Raw genomic sequence first — 21,468 nt, forward strand, 5'->3', positions numbered from 1 at the left:
TGGAGTGGTTTAACATTCCTTCTCCAGCTCATTTTACAGATGAGGACTATGTGGCAAACAGAGTGCCAAGGTCACATGTAATAAGTGTCTGAGGTTAGATTTGACTCAGAAAAATGAGTCTTCCTCCCTCTAGGGCATGCACTGTATCCACCAGGCCACCTAGCTGCCCCTTAGGTTCAAGTAGCATAAGCCTATTACCTCTTCCGCATAACAGCCTTCACAATGCTGACTAACATTTACCATATCCCCATTAAATCTTTTCTTCTCCAGGTTAAACTCACCAAAATCCTTGAACCAAGCCTTCTATACTATAAACTTGAGATCCTTTTCCTTGAAGGTTGTTTTCCCTCAATATATTCTCCAACTTATTAACATCTTTCCTAAAACATGGAACCTATACCTCAACAGAATCAGTCAAGCACTTATTAAGTGCTTAATACATGTGAGGCAATGTGCAAGGTACAAAGGACCAGAGCAGAGGAGAGGAGAAGGGGAAAAAAAAAAGAATAAAGTTCCAAGGAATGATCCTTTAAAAATATCCTTTAAGAAAGAAAGGATGGAAAACAAGTTAACAAAGGACACAGAGAGTGATCACTGCATAAATTTGTACCCATATATATATATTTTTTGGTTTTAAAACATGTTTTGATTTTTCTGTAGTTCTGCAGAAGCAAGGGTGAGGAACCTGCAGCCTCAAGGCCACATGTGGCAGATTCCCCACACCAGTTAAGACCTATTGCTTCTCTAAGAATAGCTAATTTTTCCACATACACTCAAATTGCTTCTAACTGAATGGGTGAAGGGAATGATAACCCATCTTATGAGCCCAATGTTTAAGGCTTGGTTAGGGTGAGGGAGAATCTGGGGAAGGAGAAAGAAATATAAATTAAAACATTGATCTACCTTGGCATGATGTAGATCAACTCCATACATGGATAATTTTTTGGCATTTTCTAAGAAATGCATCTCTGCTTCTGCTGGTGTCATTCCCCTGAAGAAAAAAGAAAAAAAAATCAAAAGTTTAAACATGGTCAAGAAAGGAGTTTTTTCCATAGAATTAGCTACTTGGCTATCAGCTAAACAAGTTATTATCTAAGGCATTAGGCCTTTCTTATACAATACTTGGTAGCAAAATCTATTCTAGATTGATAGGAGATACTCAGAAAGCACCAAGGAGAATAATGAGAAAAGAATTTAAGATAAAAAATTCGAATTAAGTATTTTAATATTCTGAGTCAGACATAGTATATAAAGGGTCCATTCAGCCAAAGATGACTAATTTCGTGGGGGATAGAACTAGATTTGTTGGGAAAATTAAGAGTTTATCTAGATCAGCGGTGGGGAGCCTGTGGCCTGGAGGCCACATGTGGCCTGGAGGCCACAGGCTTTCCACCCCTGATATAGATAATATTCCCATTCCCAAAGTGAACCTATGCAAAAAGCTTTAAGTATTTTTACTATTCACCTGTGACTCTTGTGTAGCTCAATTACTTTATCTTCTAATTCTTTTGTATGGTTTGGTGCAAAACGGAATTCACTGACATAATCACTTCCACATTCATCTGGGTCATAGTCTCCAAGTTCAGACTGAACAGTATAGGATCCCAAGAGGGCGAGTGTGACGAAAGAACATGGCAACCTCCCTGATACTATATCATCTCTCAGCTGCAAACAGAGGTAGTACCTTCCAAAGACAAAGAACAGAGCTTAGACGAACGATTGCATTGTTTTCAGCATATAGTGGTGGGAGGAATTTTCCCTTGCCCGCTACAACTTCTTTTTCATAGATGGTGCCCAGGAGCTAAGAGAAAATGTCTATGTTACCTTAAAACAAAACAAACAAACAAACAACAACAAGAAAAAAAAAACCACTACAATGACTATTTAACTAGTTTCTAAAATATACAAACCATCCTAAGAATATTTTAGTATGTAGATAAGGACATCTGTTTCTGTTGGAATTAAGTCAAAGCCATGCTTTGGCTTCAGGTTTGACGTCCATAAATTTAATGGAGAATTATTCTTCATCACTGAGCAACCAAGAGTCCAAGTCACTGATAACTCTGGATGATTTATAGTATTTGAAGAATGATAGAATCATGGGCTGTCCTGAAACAAATTCTGAGTATGTGTTTGCACATGTATCCATGGGCTGACTCTTACTGCAAGGTATAATTAGAAGACCTTTGAATCAGCTGCATAGAGGAAATTAATTGAGTAAGATTTTGTTAATAAAGTATGTATATGTGTACACACACACACACACACACACACACACACACACACACGTAAAAGAATCATATGAAATGATTCCACTAATATCTCCTAAACAAATCCATTGATCTGCATGAACACACTTTGCAAAAATATTTGGTGTGAGTCCTTACAATATAATTTTCTAATACATAATTACTGGCTTGCAAAGTGAGGGAGGAGGGTGTTATTTCATCAAGGACATCAAAAATCATACTTGTGACATCCTGGCAACATTTATGGAGGCCAAAAAAAAATGTAAATCAGCACTTATGCTCTCATTTTATGGCTTTTCTACTTGAGTATAATTTACTTTCACAGTATGGACTTGAATCAGGGCTTTAGATTTACTTTCTAATGTCTAAACAGAGATGTGTTGTTGGCATGATGACTAATTCTAAAGCTGGGAAGTCTACCTAACCCTACTGTAGCAGTACTGCAAGTCAGCACTCACACCTGTATATTTTTCCACCAGTTAAAAGTATAGGGAAGAGCGAAATGAGCAGAACCAAGAAAATATTGTATACAGTAACAACAGTTTTTTTTAAGAGTGACTAAGTCATTCTGACGATTATAAATACCCAAATTAACTACAAAGGAACTATTAAGATGCTCTCTACATCCAGAGAAAGAACTGATAAATAGATGTATAGAATGGCTTTACACACACACACACACACACACACACACATTTGTATCTAATGGTAGCCATCTCTATGACAGGGGTGAGGGGGAGGGGAAAAAAAAGGAAAAAAAGAAAGTCATATGATAACTTTATTCTATATTTAAAAAGAATAGCAAGTTATACATAATAGATCCATAGTTTCATGTATAATCATTTTTTTCTATTCTACTATGTTACGGAAATGCTTGTTTTATTTCTTAAATTCAGAATAAAAAGAATAATTTTTTTTTAAGTATATGGAAGCAACAACAAAAAAAACACCAAAACAATCTGCTTCTATGTTGAAGGACCGTAGGTCTTGGAATATTATATTCTATAGAGCAAAAGAGCTAAGTTACAACCAACAGTAACTTGCCCAGCAAAGTTAAGTATAATCCTGAACAGAAAAAAAAAAAAATGGAAATTTAATGAACTCAAAGACTTTCAGGTTTTTGTGATAAAAACCCCAGAACTTATAGGAAAATTCAACATATAACATCCAGAAGAAATATAAGGTAAACATTAAAGATCAATAATAAGGGACTCAATAAGGTCAGATAATATATTTTGTATTTGTGAAAATATTAACAGTACTCTTATGATTGTCATCATTATTTGGGTAGTTTGAAAGAAAAGGGTGGGCTGAGCTGATAAAAAATAAAACTGTGTAGGGAGAGACAAAAAGGAGTAATTAAACAAATGAGGCATAAAAGGAAAAATTGATACAGAAGAAGATAATAGGGGGAGGGCGAGTAGTGCTGGAACCTTACCCTCATCGGGAATGGGTTAAAGGTAGAACAACATATATATCTAGAAGGTTATAAGTCTTCTCAATTCAGAAAGAAATAAGAGGCAAGGGGATATAGGGTGGAGGGATAAGATAAGGGAGGGACTAGCAGAGTGGTGGCCAGGTTAAAGAATAGGAGGATAAGGTAGCAGGTAGAAGGACAGGAGTGAGGAGGGAGAGGGTAAATACGGTGAGAAAGATAGTGAGAAAAATAGGAAGGAGGAAAACACACAATAAGTAACTGTAGCTTAGAATGTGAATGGGATGAATTTACTCATAAAATGGAGACAGATAGCAGATTAAAAATTTAAATTCAACAATATGTTGCTTTTGGGAAACATTACTAAAATGAAAGATACACACAAAAATAAAATAAAGGGCAGGAGTAGAATTTAGTATATAAAAAAAGGAGAGATAGTAATCATGGTCTCAGACAAAGTTAAAGTTAAAATAGATTTAATCAAATGTGAAAAACAGAGAAACTTCACTATGTGTCAGCAATATTATTCAATAGTGTTTTAGACCATTTAAAATGCTTAGACAGTAAAAAATACCTGAGGATATACTTGCCAAAACAGGCCTAGGAACTGTATTGACAAAAACATAAAACACTTTTCATACAAATAAATTCAGATCTAAATAACTGAAGTAATATTTATTGTTCATGGGTAGTTAAAGCCCAATATAATTTTTGTTTTGTTTTGTTTTGTTTATGAAGCAATTAGGGTTAAGTGACTTGCCCAGGGTCACATAGCTAGTAAGTGTCAAGTGTCTGGTCTGAGACTGGATTTGAACTCTTGACTCCAGGGCTGGCGCTCTATCCACTGCACCACCTAGCTGACCCCCAATATAATTTTTAAAATGACAATTTTACTAACTAATTTAGTAAATTAGTAACTAATTTAGTAAATTAATTTACTAACTAATCTATTTATTCAATATCATCCCAATTAAATTACTAAAAAATTATTTTACTGAGTTAGAAAAAAATAATAACAAAGTTCATTTGGAAGAACAAAAATCTGAAACTTCAAATAAACCAGGGAAAAAAGATGTAAAGGAAGTAGATTCAGCAGTATCAGTCCTTAAACTATAGTATAAGGTGAGAGCATTGTTGAAGTACAAAAAAGATAATTTCAATTATTTTAAATTAAAATAATCTTGTATAAATAAAACCTATCGTAGCCAAAAATAGAAGGTATGCATAAAATTGGGGGGCAGGGAGTGGAGAACGTTCATAGAAAATCTCTCAGGATGTGATTGGATTGGAATATTGCTGTAGTGTAGAAAATGATGAGCTTTGATTTAGAAAAACATGGAAAGACTTTGACTTATGAAGGAAGGCATTATCCACCTTCAGAGAAACAGATGGTTGGAGAAAATAAGCATACTATGGTCTTACATATATGTATATGAGTGTGTATATATGTGTATGTTTATATCTATCTATCTTTCTATCTATCTGTGTGTGTATGTGTGTGGAAATGCTTAATTGTAGCCTTCTTTAGGGTGGGGGGGGCAGGGAGGGGAAAAAAATAAAGTAAAAAGTGCACAGCAGAGAACAAAAGAAAATCAACAAGGAAGCAAAGAAAAGCTGGGCAGCTTTGAAAACAATATGTAGTATTTATTATATAGGTTTTCCTGAAAAAGAAATTTATTGTTCTTTATTGAATCCTCTCTTATGGTCTACTGTGTACATGGCAATCTTTTTTTTTTCTTTTCTCATTTTTATATTTAAATTTAAAATAAAAAAAAATTACAAAAAAAAAGTACATGGAAGTATCAACCCAGAATCAAAGATTCAACAGTGAACATCCTTCATTTCTGACAATGTTATCATTTTCCTTATTACCAACCAGTTGCTATCAATTTGCCAAGTGAAAGTGGCTGACTTAGAGTCTATCTGAAACAAGCAAAGCTGTTCTCAAGGGAACTTGGGAAAAAGATCTTTCCTCCTACTGTGCCTGAGACTTTCATATTTATTTTTTCAAATACCTGGTGATATCTTCAGATAGCTGGGCAGGGTCTGGTGGATAGAATTTCACATTAAATGAAAACTGCCAAGCACCACCTGCAGAAAAACAGAAATTCACAGAATCTCTTTTCATTTATAGTTCCAAACAGTTACCAAATTAGCATCTATTCACAACTACCACATCCAGAAACCTGTAGATTATCCATGATAAAACAGGGATAGGATAGTTAACTCTAAATATCAGGGATTTTTGTTAACAGTTACAATCTTATTGTCAAATTTTTTACTAACATCTCTTAACAACCAGTAAAATTTATTGCTTTGAGTTCTACCCTTTCTTCTCTCTCTCTCTCTCTCTCCCTCTCGAATTCTTAAACTTCTGTGTGTCATAGTCCCCTCAGGCAGTTTGGGGAAGCCTATGCATAGTACACTTTTCGGAATAATGTTTTAAAATGCATAAAGTAAAACACATAGGATTACAAAGGAAACTAACTGTATTGAAATACATTACTGAAATAAGAATAATTTGTGCTACACTCTACAGACCCCTTAAATTCCAGCCATGGACTTCTTTGGATTCCATGGACTATCGGTTAAGAACTGCTATTCTATCTGATGATACAAGCAAAGGAAATCAGTAATAACATCACTCACAGGAAATGTTTGGAGAAAAATAAGAGACAAAATGCATAGAAAATTCTCAAATTGGACTGTGCCTGCAAAGTGTTAAGTTCTGCATTGAAACATACAAAAAGATATGATCTCTACCTTTCAAAAGACTATGGGCTATGGTGTCAAACTCAAAAAAAATGTAGGCTACTAATGCAGAATAAGGATCTCTGTGGACCACACACTGATTTAGTTTTAAAGTGTAATATTGCCTATCTTATTATTTTTTTTGGTTAAATAATTCCCAATTCTATTTTCATCTGGTTTCAATTGCACTTAGTACTATGGCCCACATGTGGCTTGTAGGCCTTTGGTCTAGAGACACATTAAATAGATGTGAACATTACACTTTTATTATTTTTTTTCTGGGGAGGTAGGATTGGTGGTAGTCATGTTGTGGAGCTTACAGTTTGCTGCTTGAGAAAGAATATAACCTCATATAAGTTTTGATTAAAGGGATAAAGGGGCTTGTCAAGTGGGGAAGAAAAGAATCAGAAATATAGAAAAACATGGATACAGAGACAAAAGTAAAAGCAAGGAAATAGTAGAAGAAAATGGAGTGGTTTAGAATAGATAAACTGATGAAGATCATGGGATGATGCCATCACCATGCAATGTTTTTTGTATGGAAAAATATGATCACGTATACATGGATGTGTGTGTGTATATATATAGATATATATTTATGTATGTCTGTATGCATGTATGTATACACACACATATGCACACTGTTACTCCAATGAAATATGCAAAAGTTTATGGATATAATAGTTCATACACATACACACACACACACACGTCTAATGATAGACATCTCTAGGATTGGGGGGTAGAGAGAGGAAAGAAAAAATAAATTTACATGATAATTGTGTTGCATATTTGGAAAGAGTGGCATAGCAGATTTGCAATTAGAAAACTTATTAAATATATTTAGAGTTTTCTAATAATGCAAAAAAGTTGTGTGGTTTATTTTATGTCAATAAATTTACATGCTTTTACTCTGTCCCAAGTATTTCATATACCCATTACACACATGTGTGCACATGTACATACACACATAGAATCACAGAATTGTCTAACTGAATTTTAAAATGGGAGAAGTTCTAATAAGACAGAAGTAATGTTGTATAAACAAGAATTGCTATAGATAATTTTATATGCTGTCTTTAAAATCTATTTTTATCCCAATTTTTTTTTTCTGTGTTCTTATCAATGGGCAAGATCATTTAATTTTCTTCAAAATGAGCAAGGTACATGTAAATGTGATCTGTATAATGGAAAACATACAAAGTCTGATAGCTCATTCTTTCCTTTGGTTTTCCACTCTTAGAAAGGACAGGTAGGAGACAAAATATAAAGTTACAATGGGAAAATAGAATTCTAGCAACAAGTTGTAACCAAATTAAACTATTCAAGCAGGCTTTTTGCTAATAGTATCATAGTTTCTTATTTGTAGGGTTACGTTTTCAAAGTACTTTGCAATTATTAGTTAGAAGAGTACTAATTACTATGCATTAATTATGTGACTACATGTGGTTTCCTATGACTACAGAGAAAGCTCTTGAGAAAATTTCATCATCTAAATTTTTTTAAAAACTCTCCAAAGCAAAAAATAATTGTATTTTCAACTATTTATCACAACGGCAGTCATCCCTGGCTTTAATATTAGTTAATCTGTTACTGTCACACTACTTCTCTGACAAGTTGCTGGTTAGGAAACACATAAAACAAAATTTAAAGTGTGTGTTAAAGGAGGTTTAATTGTATAAATTATCAGGACTATCAATACCAAGAGATTAGGCTTTGGGATGTTGTGGGTTTTTTTTTTTCTTTGAAGAAACCTCCATGGTTTTGCTACAGTGGAGTTTTAAGCAGTTACTTATCAGTTGCATATTGATTTATCTTATCTTTTTGTGGGCATTTTTATCTCAAAGTAACTTATTCCATAGGCAGTTGGAAGAAGTTATTTGTTCCTTCTACTCATAGTAGTTGTTGAAAAGAGGAAATGTGGTACTTTTAATCTGAATGAATTCATTTACTGGACTCTAAGAAAGATAGGCTGGATTCTGTGAATAATGATAAAGCAACTCCTTTAATGGCTTTTAAGGACCAATGAAAGAGCAGACCAGCTGACCCCCCCAAAAAAATTATGCTGACATATAATTACATTTCTAATGTGAAATAATAATTTCCATTTCCTTGATTTCTATATTCTTATAACAAGACTATCTACAAGTTAGCTACTTTTGATTTGTTAATGGCCAACTAAAAACTATGTGAACTATATGATTGATTAAGTATAGAGCAGGGGTTTCTAAACTATTTCGTGTCATGGATGCCTTTGGCAGTTTGAAGAAACCAATGGGCTCCTCAGAATAATGATGTGTTCTTTCTCCCCAGTAGGAAGTATTTTATTTTTTCCAATTACTTGTACAAATAATTTTTAACATTCTTTTTTTATATAAAATTTTGAGTCCAAATTTTCTTCCTTACTTCCTTGCCTCCCCTCTCCTTAAGATGGCAAGCAATTTGATATAGGCTATATATGTGCAATCATGTAAAATATGTGTCCATACTGGTCATGTTGTGAAAGAAACAGAACAAAAGGGGAAAAAACATGAAAAAGATAAAGTGAAAATAATATGCTTTGATCTGTACATAATAATGTTTATAAATTCCTAAAGTATAATATATAGGATTTCAAAGAAAAGTAGCTCACAGACCCCATGTAAAGAATCTCTGGGATAAAGATCAATCCCAATAGTGTAATCCTCTCTCAAATAAGATAACATGCAAAGTATTTTAAAAACCTTAAAATACTATATACATGATAGCTGTTATTAGTATCAGTGGAGAAATGTGTGGGCATAAATATATTTATTACATTTATATTTTCATTCACTAAAATAATTTCCTGAAAAAAAATCTGCCTAGATTTAAATATTTTTTTTAAAAAGCTTCTCTTTAATTATAATAGCTTGTGAAAATGAAAAGAGCAGTCATTGTTAATAGAATGCTAGAAGTTCAATTAAATAAATAAGGCTTATTAAGCACCTAGGTACATAGAATGTGTTGTTCACCACTAGATTCATTGCAAATAGTAAAAATAGGAGCTATAATGAGGGGCCTGTGGTTTTAACCTCTCTTATATAATACTATTTATAGTATTTTCTGCATAGCCATTAGTCACCAGCTCAAAGCTCCACTTCTCTACAAGTTCTCCCCACATTCTTTCCAACAGTCCAAAAAAGAATTCAATAACACTTACTTCGGATCTGTTTTTTGATTTCCTTAGCAGGATCTAGCCAGTTCTGAAAAAGAAGTAAGATTTTGGAATTAAATCAGAAGGTTAAAAGTAATTTGGGGGTCATTAAGCACACACACTTACTAATCTCGCCCAGGGTGATTCCTTACTGCAACTGGCACTACCCAAATCCGTCACACCATTAACTCCAACTGGATGCTCCTTCTCCTCCTGTCAGGCATTATATTTTTCTAGACACTCTTCTCAGTCACTGATCGTGGACAGAACTATAGGCAGTTCATTTTTAATGTACTTTTCAAGAAATTAGTTTACTATCATTGGTTTTAAGGGGTCAATCTAGCATAGAAATAGAAAAGCAATTACAGGAGGGTCAGCATGATCAAACAAATAGCTTGATGAAATTAGATACATGTAATTTAACATATAATTGATGTTTGGTCCATTCCTCTGTTCTTTGCAGAAAAGCACCTCTACATTAGTGACTTTGCCAGGTTTCTCAGCTGTTAAAATCTTCCTCTCAGAGGTTATATTCCATCTACTCTGTGTATCTTATATGTTCCTATTTATGTCCATGTCCCCATTAGAATGTAAGCTCCTTGAGGCAGAGACTGTTTATTGCCTTCCTTTGTAGCCCCAGCACTTAGCACAATGTCTGTTATATCGCAAGCTCTTGTTAACTGACAGATCTAAATGTTGTTGTTCAGGTGTTTTAGTTGTGTATATCATGACCCCATTTGGGGTTTGCTTGGCAAAGTTACTGGAATGGTTTTCCATTTCCTTCTCCAGTTCATTTTACAGATGAGGTAACTGAGGCAAATAGGGTTAAATGACTTGTCCAGGGTCACACAACTAGTAAGTGTCTGAGATCAGATTTGAACTCAGGAATATGACTCTTCCTCACTCCAGGTCCTGCACGCTACCCACTGTGCCACCTAGCTGCTTTTAATTTACTTTAACTCACTCATTTTACAGATCAGGGAACTTAAGTTCAGGAAGCTTGATGACTTGTTCTAGGCCTCACAGATCAGTACTGTCAAAACTGGGTCTGGAGCCCAGGGGTTTTCAGAACAATAAAGTAAAGCAATTAAGTGACCTCTGGTAAGATAAGGTAGGAGTTAAGTGTAGGGGAAAGGCGGATGAAATTAGAAGTCCTAGGGATTCAAAAGATAGAAAGAAAAAGAGAACGTAACCCATAAAATATGCAAAATAAGCGGTTAGGTTAGTTCAGTTTATTCAATGAAAAGGCAGATTAGTCCCAAGACATTTTCCTTGCTCTTAATACGAGATAACCCTAATGGATATTTCACCTTTTGGTTTTCGGTGTCCCGGTATGTTAAACCAAAGTAGTCTTTTTCTAACAGGTTCAGATGTTCACACACTTTGTCAAATAGCACTTGGCCTCTGGAACGTTTCTGTGGGTAGGAAAAAAAAAAGAAAGCTAAGTTCTTTCTTAAATATTATGAGTCACAATTTAACATACTTCATGCTGCATTTCAAAAAAAAAATTGAGAGGAAGATTGCTAAAGCAGACAAAACCACTCTCATCTCACTCTTTTTCAGAAGGACTCACCTGCAATGGCGTAAAATTGACTGAGCTAAAGAAAGACTCCTGGAAATATTCAAAAGGCAAAGTTAAAGATGTAAATTATAACACTGCTTTCTAAATCTTTATTCACAGATACGATCACAAGTCTTGCGTTGGGCAAGTTAAAAAAGTCCTAAGGAGGTAAAATAGAAATGACTAAGGGATGAGCATCCAAAAACTGCACGTCAGGCAACAGTGTACAAAAAACTTCACTAAGGAGCCTCCCTGCTGAAGCCTAAATCCCACGTGGCCAAAGGAAGGACAGCTCAAAAGGCAGAAAGCCCCGTTTCCTGCTGGCAGGGAGCTGGATTACCAATGAAGCTGCTCTCCTAGCATGAATCTGCACAAATCCTGCAACAGTGACCGGCACAACCAGGCAAGGCGCCCGTGTTCCTCCCCCCAATGTCTAGTCCTGCCTGACTCAACCCTATAAAAAGTATGGCAAATTCGCAGATTTTGGCAGCTGCTTTAACTGGGCATCCCAGTGAACCGCATATGTTTCCACCCTCCCTGAGTACCTTTTTGTATTGTATTTCCCCTGCTCATGCTATGTTTTGTCTTGTGGTGCTCCACCCCCTCCTTGTACTGTACCTTGCAACCCCAAACATCACTCAAACTACATTAAGAAAGTGTGGTAAAGGAGGTTTTGGTGGGTGGAGAGCAAGGCTGGGTCCTGAGGAATCACTTAAGGCAATTATTTACCTGCTGGGCACTGGGCTTGTCTACTGAAATCTCCAAATAGGAGTTTAAATTATTGACCACTCTCAAGCTGTAATGCTACGGTTATGAACTAAAATCATCTTATATCATTTTAAAAACATCACCTTACAATAGGCCCCAAGCTGTGGTATCTACATGCTACCAGCAAGCTCTAATGCCAGTATGTACATAGCTCCAAATACATAGCTACATGTAGGCTCATGGTGTCCAAATATACTGCTTTAAACATGTGAGAAACATTTAAAAGTCTTGTTTAACCAGTTTCATGGGTTTTTTTTGAAGCATATGATGAACTATTAAGTCCAGTGGTCAAATTTTTAAACTTTTTCCAGAAAGCTGAAATAATCCCTACTCTACATCAATGAATCGTCGTGCTGAGTTTAAATTAAATTCTAGGTTTCATATCAGATCCTAATCATCTTGGAGAGCTACTTTCTCATCAGGAAACTTGACAAGAAAGGGGAAAAAAATCCTTGACTTACTTTGTCTGGTCTATAGGGCAGAAACCCAGCTCGGAGGCACTGGTGATAACATAAGTGCTTTGTTGTTTGTTTGTTATTGTTGTTATTGTTATTGTTCAGTTGTTTCAGTTGTGCCTGACTCTTCTTGACCTCATTTGGGGTTTCCTTGGCAAATATACTGAAGTAGTTTGCCATTATCTTCTGCAGTTCATTTTACAGATGAGGAAACTAAGGCAAAGTTACATGACTTGCCACATAACCAGTAAGTGTCTGAGGCCAAATTTGAACTCACGAAAATGAGTCTTCCTGACTCCAGGCCTGGTGCTCTAACCAATGCACCACCCAGCTGTCTCAGCATATGCTCAGGGAAAACAAATGGAATACATTTTTTTGTCCTGATCCAATCCAGGACAAAACTTTACAGTCACAGAGACATTTTGTTGGTGAGGTGGCTTAACCGAAAACAACTGAACTGAATTCAAATGAAATGTTTTTGCATTTGTATTTCAAAATTTTAAAAATTTAAGGCATGTTTTTTATTAAGATCTACTGTCAAGACAATGAGGCATGAAATGAAAACAAATTACCAGAATCAAAATGATAATCATGCAAAAAAAAATAGTATCATGTAGTAGTTTATGCTGAAAGTTAAATTAAGGTCAAATTTTTAAAATTTCCTCCCAAGTGTGATTATTTAATTTTTAAAATATCATTTGTAATGGGAAAGTAAAGCCTGGAGGAAGACAGTTGGAATATTTCTTGCTCTTCATTAGCTCTTCCAAGATGCTCCCCCTACAACCATCACTTGGTAACTCCTCCTCCTTTAAGGTTCACTCAATCCATATCTACCACCCAACCAACATTCTGTTGTCTACTGACTTCCAGGATACTCCCCTTCTTTCCATAATGAGTTTAGTCCCTGGATGACAATCTGTCTTCCCCAACTCTTACCCTCATCCTAGGGGACTTCCAATATACATGTCTGATTCTCTCTCAAATAGCCTAACCTCCCACTTCGTCAGCTTACTCATTTCCCAAAGTAATGAGTAACACAAAGATGGTCATACCCTTTATCTTGTCATCATCCACAAATTCACTACTTCCATTTTCATGAACTCTGAAATTCCCTTATTGAGGGTTGTCTTTCCCCTTCTCCCCCTGACCTGCAAACCCAAAACCTGTTCTTTCTCCACAACAGGACTTCCAGTCTGTCAGGGTTCTCCTAGGCCAGGGGTGGGGAACCTGTGGCCTCAAGGCTAGGTTACTAGCCTATCTTCTTTTTTGTTCAAACAAATGTCCTTTACATAACTGTACCATAATAAGGGAACTTTTAACAGATTGCTACCATAACATTCTCCTCGACAATTTCTTCTTTTGAGGTTTTTGTGACACTGATCTCTCCTGGTTCTCTTCTTACCAACCTGACCACTCCACAACCTCTTTTGCTGAATCTTCATCTAGGTCAGGCCTGCTAACTATGAGTGTCTCACAGGGTTATATCTTGGCCTTCTTCTCTCTTTACTATTTCACCTGATGACTTCATCGGCTCCCAGGGATTATCCCTATATTAGTGACTCTCAAATCTACTTATCTAAACCTGAGCTCTATGCTGATCTCTAGGCTCTCATCTCCAATTGCCTAAAAGACATCTCAAACTTAATGTCCTATACACATCTGAAATTCAACATGTCCAAGACTGAACTCATTATCTTTCTTCCAAACTTCTCTGTTCTGTCTAAAGCACCAGCATTATCTCAGTCCCACACGAACACCTTCCTTGACCACTCACTCTTACTCCCTGTACCCAATCCGTTGATTTTTACCTCCATATCATGTCTCACATCTACCTCCTTCTCTCCTCTAACATTGGCTGGTGCAAGCCTTCATTCCCTCATATTTGGACCATTAGAACAGCCTGCCGGTAGCTGTACTACGATAAGCCTGTCCCCACTCCAGTTCATCTTCCACAAAACTGTCGATATGATCTTCCTAAAGTGTAAGTCTAACCATGTCATCCTCCTACTAAATCAACTCCAGTGGCACCTTCCAGGATCAACTATAAAATCCTCAGGTATTCAAATCCCTTTATAAACCTCCTCCCACACACATCTTTCCAGTCTTCTTAGACTTTACACCCCACCACCTACTCTTTTATACAGTGATACTGGCTTCCTTGCTGTTTCTCAAACAAGACATCTCCTCAATTCCCTCAACACTCCGTCTTCAGACTCTGGGCATTTCCAATTCCCGCCCCTAATTTATAGAATTCTCTCTCTCTCCTCTTCTGGCTTCCTTCAAGTTCCAACTAAAATCACATCTTCTACAGGAATCCTTTTCTGATCTCCTTTAATTCTAGTGTTTTCCCTCTGTTGATTATGCCCAACTTATCCTGTATATATCTCATTTGCACATAGCTTTGCATGTTGTCTTCTGCCATAAAATGTGAGCTCCTCAAAAAGCAGGGACCATCTTTTGCCTTTCTTTGCATTACCAGTGCTTAGCACAGTTCCTGGCACATAGTAGGTACTTACTAAATGTTACTGAGTGACTGGCAAATTGTATGATAGCAGAAATGTCACATGAGGCTGAAATAAAAGCAATACTTGGATTTGAATGAGTAGCACAAAACATTAAACATTGCTAGTTTGGACTTCATAAATATATGACATAATAAAACGATAGGCATACAAAAGATATTATCATGCAATAGGTAGTTATGCTGAAAATTAAAGTTTTTATTTACCCAAACCATAATTATTTAGTAAAAAGAAATTTATGGTAGGTAGGTTAAAGCCTAGTTGAAGAGAGTTCTATTTTCTACAGTACATTTGGAAAAACATTGGTGATAAAAAAAATTGTATGTTAACAGAAATGCATCATAAGCTGAAATAAAAGCATTATTCATTGGATTTGAATGAGTGGCATGAAAATTAAACATTGCCAGTTTGAACTTCATAAATATTATAAAGTCAATTATTCCTACTATTTGACAGCCACATACAATTTCTGCTGAAGGTAGTCTGGGAGACAAGTTTCCTTTTTGTAACATTTTCTATATAATCAAAACTAAATGAGCACAAAGGAAATAATCACTAGATACTTTAAATCTTGTGAGTGTTGTGGCCCCATAGCCAGATCACTACTACAGATATCAACATTACCACAATGACTCACATTTAACATTTAAAAAGGACTTTCCCCACCCTCCCCCCCACCCCCACCCCCACCCCCACCCCCATCCCCAATAAACCCTGGAAATGGATAGTGTACTACGCAGCACTAAAGTGAGTTTCAAGAGACATCAAACACTTTGCCCAGAGTCAGAGATCTGCCAAGCAGCGCAGATGCTAACCTAGGACTCTTGGTGCTCCTTCCACTCTGCTGTGCTATTTTCTACAGTAAGTCACTGAATGAATACCATATACATAACTGACAACTGGGTATACATTTCTACACCATTAGAGAAAATTGTAACATACTACCATTAGAGAAAAACTGGATGAGTAAATCTTGGGGGAAATCACTCTCCTAATCATAAATTCAATGATAAATTTCATTATTAGCATAGTACTACTAAAGTCTAGAAAGGAAACCATCATTCCTACTGACTTGCTAAGTCATCTCCAACTCAAAGGAGTGTGTAGGTCACGTACAGATATTTCTCTATCAACCACAAACAATCCAGTAAAGTTAATTTCACTTTAAATAACCTGATTCAGTTGTAGATTGCCCTCAGCCCAAGTTTTCCACTGACTGGTTCATTGCTTTCCTGTCTCAGATAGATAAGATGAAAAAAGCAGCTTAATTGTCTGAATCAAGATTTTCTCATATTCTAGAAACAAAAGGTATTAGCAACTGAGTAAGTGGAATTATTTTTGCTTTTTTCCTGGAGGCTCAGCAAAAAGTTGGATGCCCCCTGCAGTAACCAAGGAATATTTGTTTTAATAATATACTGTATTTTTACATTCAAGGTGATCGCCAAGATATCATCATGATGATGCAGAGTCCCAGGATTTCCAAAAGCTATGCTAGTATAAAGTATAAGCTCTGGTAGGTCTATCCAAGTCAGAACACTTCCAAAAGTCAGCCAGCAACCCATGGCTCACTAAGAACCAACCTTGCTCAGCTCAGGCTGAGGTTGGACATGAGATATTCACAAAGGGTTGGACACAAGGAGATGAACTCAATGGCCACAGCCCCTCATAAAAACATCTGTACAATGAGGGGAGACTGTAATCTGTAACAGATCAAGCCAACGAACAATTTTCAATTGCTGTAAAATGGAAGCTGGAAAGGAAACAGAAATAGTTCCAATTCAAATACTGTTAACCATCCTTCCCTTTCTATATCCCTCCCATACCATGAGGCATCCTTCTAAACTCCCTGCAATACACCAGCATTATTTCCTGGAAAACACAAGACATTTAAGAACCTTTATATATTGGTTACACTAGAAGAATAGCTTGTCCAAGGAGTTAAAGGAAGATTCAAAGAAACTGATTTATTACTCCCATTTATCACACTTAGGAGGAGCTGCTTTGTCACTAATCTGCTTTTGTTATCAGTGTCATCTTAAGTTTAGTATTTGAAGAATGAGCAAAAGAAATTTAATAAGGTAACTCAGCATACAAAGTTAAATAAATCTTTCATCTGCCTCTTCTAATTTTTGCAACTGGTACAATTTTTACCACCTCTTCCAATACATTTCAATAGTCCAAAACGGAACACATTATCTTTCCCCTAAATCCTCCCTTCTTCCAAATTTCCCTATTTCTGTTAAATGCACCGCCATCCTGGGACAACTAGGTGGTACAGTGGATAGAGCACCGGCCCTGGATTCAGGAGGACCTGAGTTCAAATTTGACCTCAGACACATAACACTTCTAACTATGTGACCCTGGGCAAGTCACTTAACCCCACTGCCTAGCCAAAAAATAAAAATAAATAAAAATAAAAAGCACCACCATCTTCCCACTCCCCCAAGATCCCAAACTAGGTGTCATGTTGGACTCATTATCTCTCATCCCTCATGTCCAATCTGTTGCCACGACCTTCCATTTCACCTTTGCAATATCTCTCAAATACAGCCCCCACCTTTTCTCCTCTGACACTGTGACCACCCTCATGCAGGTTTTTATTACCTGACACCTGGACTATTGAAATAGCCCACTGGTTGCTCTGCCTGCTACAAGTCTCTCTCCCTACTCCAATACATTCTCCACCAAAGTGATTTTCCTAAAGCACAGATCTGACTATGTCACCACCCCTCCCCACTCAATAAACTCCAGTGATTCCCTATCACCTCCAAGATCAAATCAACATCATCATCATTAACATCATCACTAAATTTATATAGCACCTACTAGTGCCAGGCACTGTGCTGAGGGCTTTACAATTATCATCTCATTTGATCTTCCCAACAACCCTCGGAGGTAGGTGTTATGATTATCTTCATTTTATAGATGAGTAAACTGAGGCAAACAGAGGTGAAGAGATTTTGCTAGGGTCATGCAGCTAGTAAGCATCTGAAGCTATATTTGAACTCAGGTCTTCCTGACTCCAGGGAAACACCTAGTTGCCCCAAATACAAAGTTTTCTGTTTAGCATTCAAAGTCCTTCATAACCTAACCCCTCTCCCCAACCCCACCAGTCTGCTCACACATTACTCCTTATCACTTACGTTTGTATCCCCAGTGCTTAGCACAGTGCTTGGCACACAGTTGATGATTAATATATGCTTAATGACTGATGCAGTGGCAATGGCCTTCTGGCTGTTCCACAAACAGAACACTCCATCTCTTGGCTCCAAACATTTTCCCTCTCTTTTTCCCATGCCTGGAAGGTTCTCCCTCCTCAACTCTGCCTATTGACTTCCTTCAAGACCCAACTGAAAGCCCATCTTTTACAGAAAATCTTTCTGAGCCTCTTCCCATTACCTTCCCTCCATTAATTAATTCCTATTTGTCCTATATAGAGCTTACTTGTTGTCTCTTCCATTAGATTACGAGTTCCTTGAGGGTAGGGGCTATCTTTTCCCTCTTTTTCTATCCTCAGAACTTAGTACAGTGCCTGGCACACAGTAGGTACTTAATAAATGCTTACTGACTGACTAGTATCTTATGATGTTTTGACCTAAAGAGTCTTAAGTACCAAGTATATAAAGTCATAGCCTTTTTTTACAAAAAACAAAAACAAAAAACCACTTACTTTCTCAGAATGCAATTTAGTTTGAGCCTAGTTTAATTTATTTTAAGTTTCTAGTACCAATTTTCATGGCTACATCAAGAGGCAGAATAGCATAACGGATAGAGAGCTAGAGAGCTAGGAAGACCTGTGTTCAGTTCCTACCTCAGATACCTACTGGCTATATGGCTTTGGGCTAGCCACTTAAGTTTTCAGTGGCCCACACCTCTCTCTCATTGCCTAAACATACTCTAAGTCACAAAGACTGTGCTGACTTGCATTGGTAAAAAGAGATTTCTCCTCTGAGAGCTTCCTATTATCAAAGAAATCACAATTTGCAGTGAGCTCCATCTTCTCTTCCACCTAATATTATCCCCTACTATCTTCTTATTCACTCTAGGCTCTGATGAAGAGGTGGTCCTTCTCCTTGCACAGGTCAATCACTACATGAACCCTAGTTTCCATTCCTTCTCCTTTTCTCCAACACATTGATTCCATTATTATCCTCACTCTCTAATCTTCAATTAATCCCTAAATATTGACTCCTTCTCTGCAGCCTATAAAGATATTTATTCTATCCTACACTTAAACAACCCTCACTATATCGTACCATCCCTGTTAGCTATTTGTCCTACGTCTCTCCTCCTCTTCTCAGCTAAACTCCCTAAAAAAGTTATCGCTCCTCAGGACCTCCATTTCCTCTCTTAACGTTCTTCTAAAATCTCTGCAATCTGGCTTCTGACCTCATCATTCAACTGAAATCACTCTCTCCAAAGTTTCCAGTGATCTCTTAATTGCCAAATCTAATATACTTTCCTCAATCCTCATACTTGACATTTTTTCTAAAGCACTTGGCTGTGTCGGTGACCCTCTCTTTCTGGATACCCTCAGGTCCTCTCTAGATTTTGATGCTGCTGCTTTCTCTTATTCTCTTCCCTCCTTGTTGACTGGCTAGCAGATGACTCCTCAGTCTCCTTTGCAGAAATGCCCACTATAGGTGTCCCCCAAGACTCTGTCCTCAGGCATCTTCACTAAACTCCAATCCTGCATTATCAGCTACGTCTTGGACTTTCCAAACAGGTGTCCTGTAGGCATCTCAAACTCAACATGTCCAACAGAAAATGCATACTTTCTTTCGCCCAAAACCTAGTCTTCTCAGAAACTTCTCTAATACTGTTAAGGACATCATCACCCTCCCAGATTCACAACCTCAGTTTCATTTTCTAGTCCTTATTCTTCTTTGTCCCACACATCCAACCAGTTGCCAAATCTTGCCATTTCTTTTTTCACAGCATCTCTTGGATACACCCCTTTCTCTCCATTAACCACAGCCATGGCCCTTGCTCAGGTCCTTTTTACCTCTCACCTGGACTACTGTAATAGTCTCCTATTTAGCCCCCATGTCTTAAGTCCTTCCCCACTACAATTCATCCTACACTCAGCTGCCCAAGTTACTTTCCTAAAGAGCTGGTCCAACCATGTCACCCCTTCTACTTAACGAATGCCAGTGCTTTCCTACTATCTCTAGGAACAAGGATAAAGCCCTCTGTTGGACATTTATATTCTTTACAACCTTCCCTTTTCCTATCTTTCCAGTCCAGGACATGTTCCTCATCTCCATAAACTCCACAGTTTAGCTACACTGGCCTATTCACTACTACTCATACATGTTGCCTTCTGGCCCAACTCTATTATCTTTTTACAGTTGCTTCTCATTTCTGGAATGCTTTCTCCCTTTACTTCTGTCTCTCAGACCTCATAACTTCCTTCAAGATTTAACTCAAGCACCATTTTCGGCAGGTGGCCTTTCCTGGTCCCTCCAAGCTACTAGTGCCTTCTCCACTAACGTTACCTTTCATCTAACTCTGTACTGTGTCTTGTATATACCTTCTGATGGATGTGTTGTTTCCTACATCAGATGGTGAGCACCAAGACTGCAAGGAACCATTTCTACTTTTTCTTTGGATTCTTGGTACTTACCACTGTGCTTTGTACATAGAAAGCAATTAACTGTTTATTAATTGACTGATATTGGTGTCCTCACTTGGCCCACATGTTAAATGGTCATACATTATGTACAGCTGGAGGTATTTGTGGGGAGAGTTAGAACTCCAAAACACAAAGGGATTGGACAATGGCCCTCAAACATTTGTTTGATTTTTGTTACATATGAGCAGTCAAGAGTATTTATGGATGATATTATCTTGTTTGAACTATACTAACCCTCAGCAAATGGGCAAATGAATTAAAAAAGAAATTAATGGCAAGAAACTGCATATTGAATATTATACTCATAATGCAAGCACAAGTGAACACTGAAAATGGCAAAATTGGTATCTCCTACTATATGGACTTTTTTCAGCCATGTCAAGAGGTAAAAACAATGATAATATAACCAGATCTGACAAGGTTTATTAAAAAATGTGAAATCATAACAGATTATTTGAAATGTAATTCATATGCACTATTATTAAAAATAAATCCCACTAGCTAAAACATTAATATTAGCAATAATATGAAGACATCATGATTAATAAAATGCTTAAAGACCAAGCTTGTTTCTAAAGTGATTCTAGTATATCACCTTTAAATGTCCTATCTGCATATTTTAAAAAAAAACAATGAAAACGGTATTTTCCAATCTTTAAACAAAAGTCTTCCAAATGAGTCTGAATGGGTCTTGAACCCATTTGTTACAAATAAAAGAAATCAACATCTTCCAGTCAGTTTGTAAGAACAAACGATTGACATAAGGGAAGACTAAAAGATGTACTGAGTGAATTGTAACAAAAACTTCTAAATAACTGGTAGATAAGATAGAAAAACAGGTACCAGGATATAGTAAGCATGGTCAATGATGCATTTCTTCCATTTGGATCTATTTATCTTTGTAAGATATCTTTTTT

General features: G+C 36.7%; 1 protein-coding gene across 10 annotated transcripts in view; it reads right to left on the minus strand.

The window, feature by feature from the left end:
* The window catches only part of LOC114031785 (band 4.1-like protein 3), a 291,289-nt gene that overhangs the window by 46,605 nt on the left and 223,216 nt on the right, over positions 1-21,468 (minus strand). For all 10 annotated transcript variants that reach the window (XM_027846899.1, XM_027846900.1, XM_027846903.1 and 7 more), the window contains exons 4-8: positions 10,921-11,025; positions 9,617-9,659; positions 5,700-5,775; positions 1,466-1,684; positions 904-991 (exon numbers count right to left, since the gene is read on the minus strand). In XM_027846899.1, coding sequence (XP_027702700.1) covers positions 904-991; positions 1,466-1,684; positions 5,700-5,775; positions 9,617-9,659; positions 10,921-11,025 — 531 coding nt within the window. The remainder of the gene's footprint in view (positions 1-903; positions 992-1,465; positions 1,685-5,699; positions 5,776-9,616; positions 9,660-10,920; positions 11,026-21,468) is intronic.

This window comes from Vombatus ursinus, unplaced genomic scaffold, assembly GCF_900497805.2.
Source record: "Vombatus ursinus unplaced genomic scaffold, bare-nosed wombat genome assembly UNPS02015255.1, whole genome shotgun sequence".
Taxonomy (NCBI): Eukaryota; Metazoa; Chordata; class Mammalia; order Diprotodontia; family Vombatidae; genus Vombatus; species Vombatus ursinus.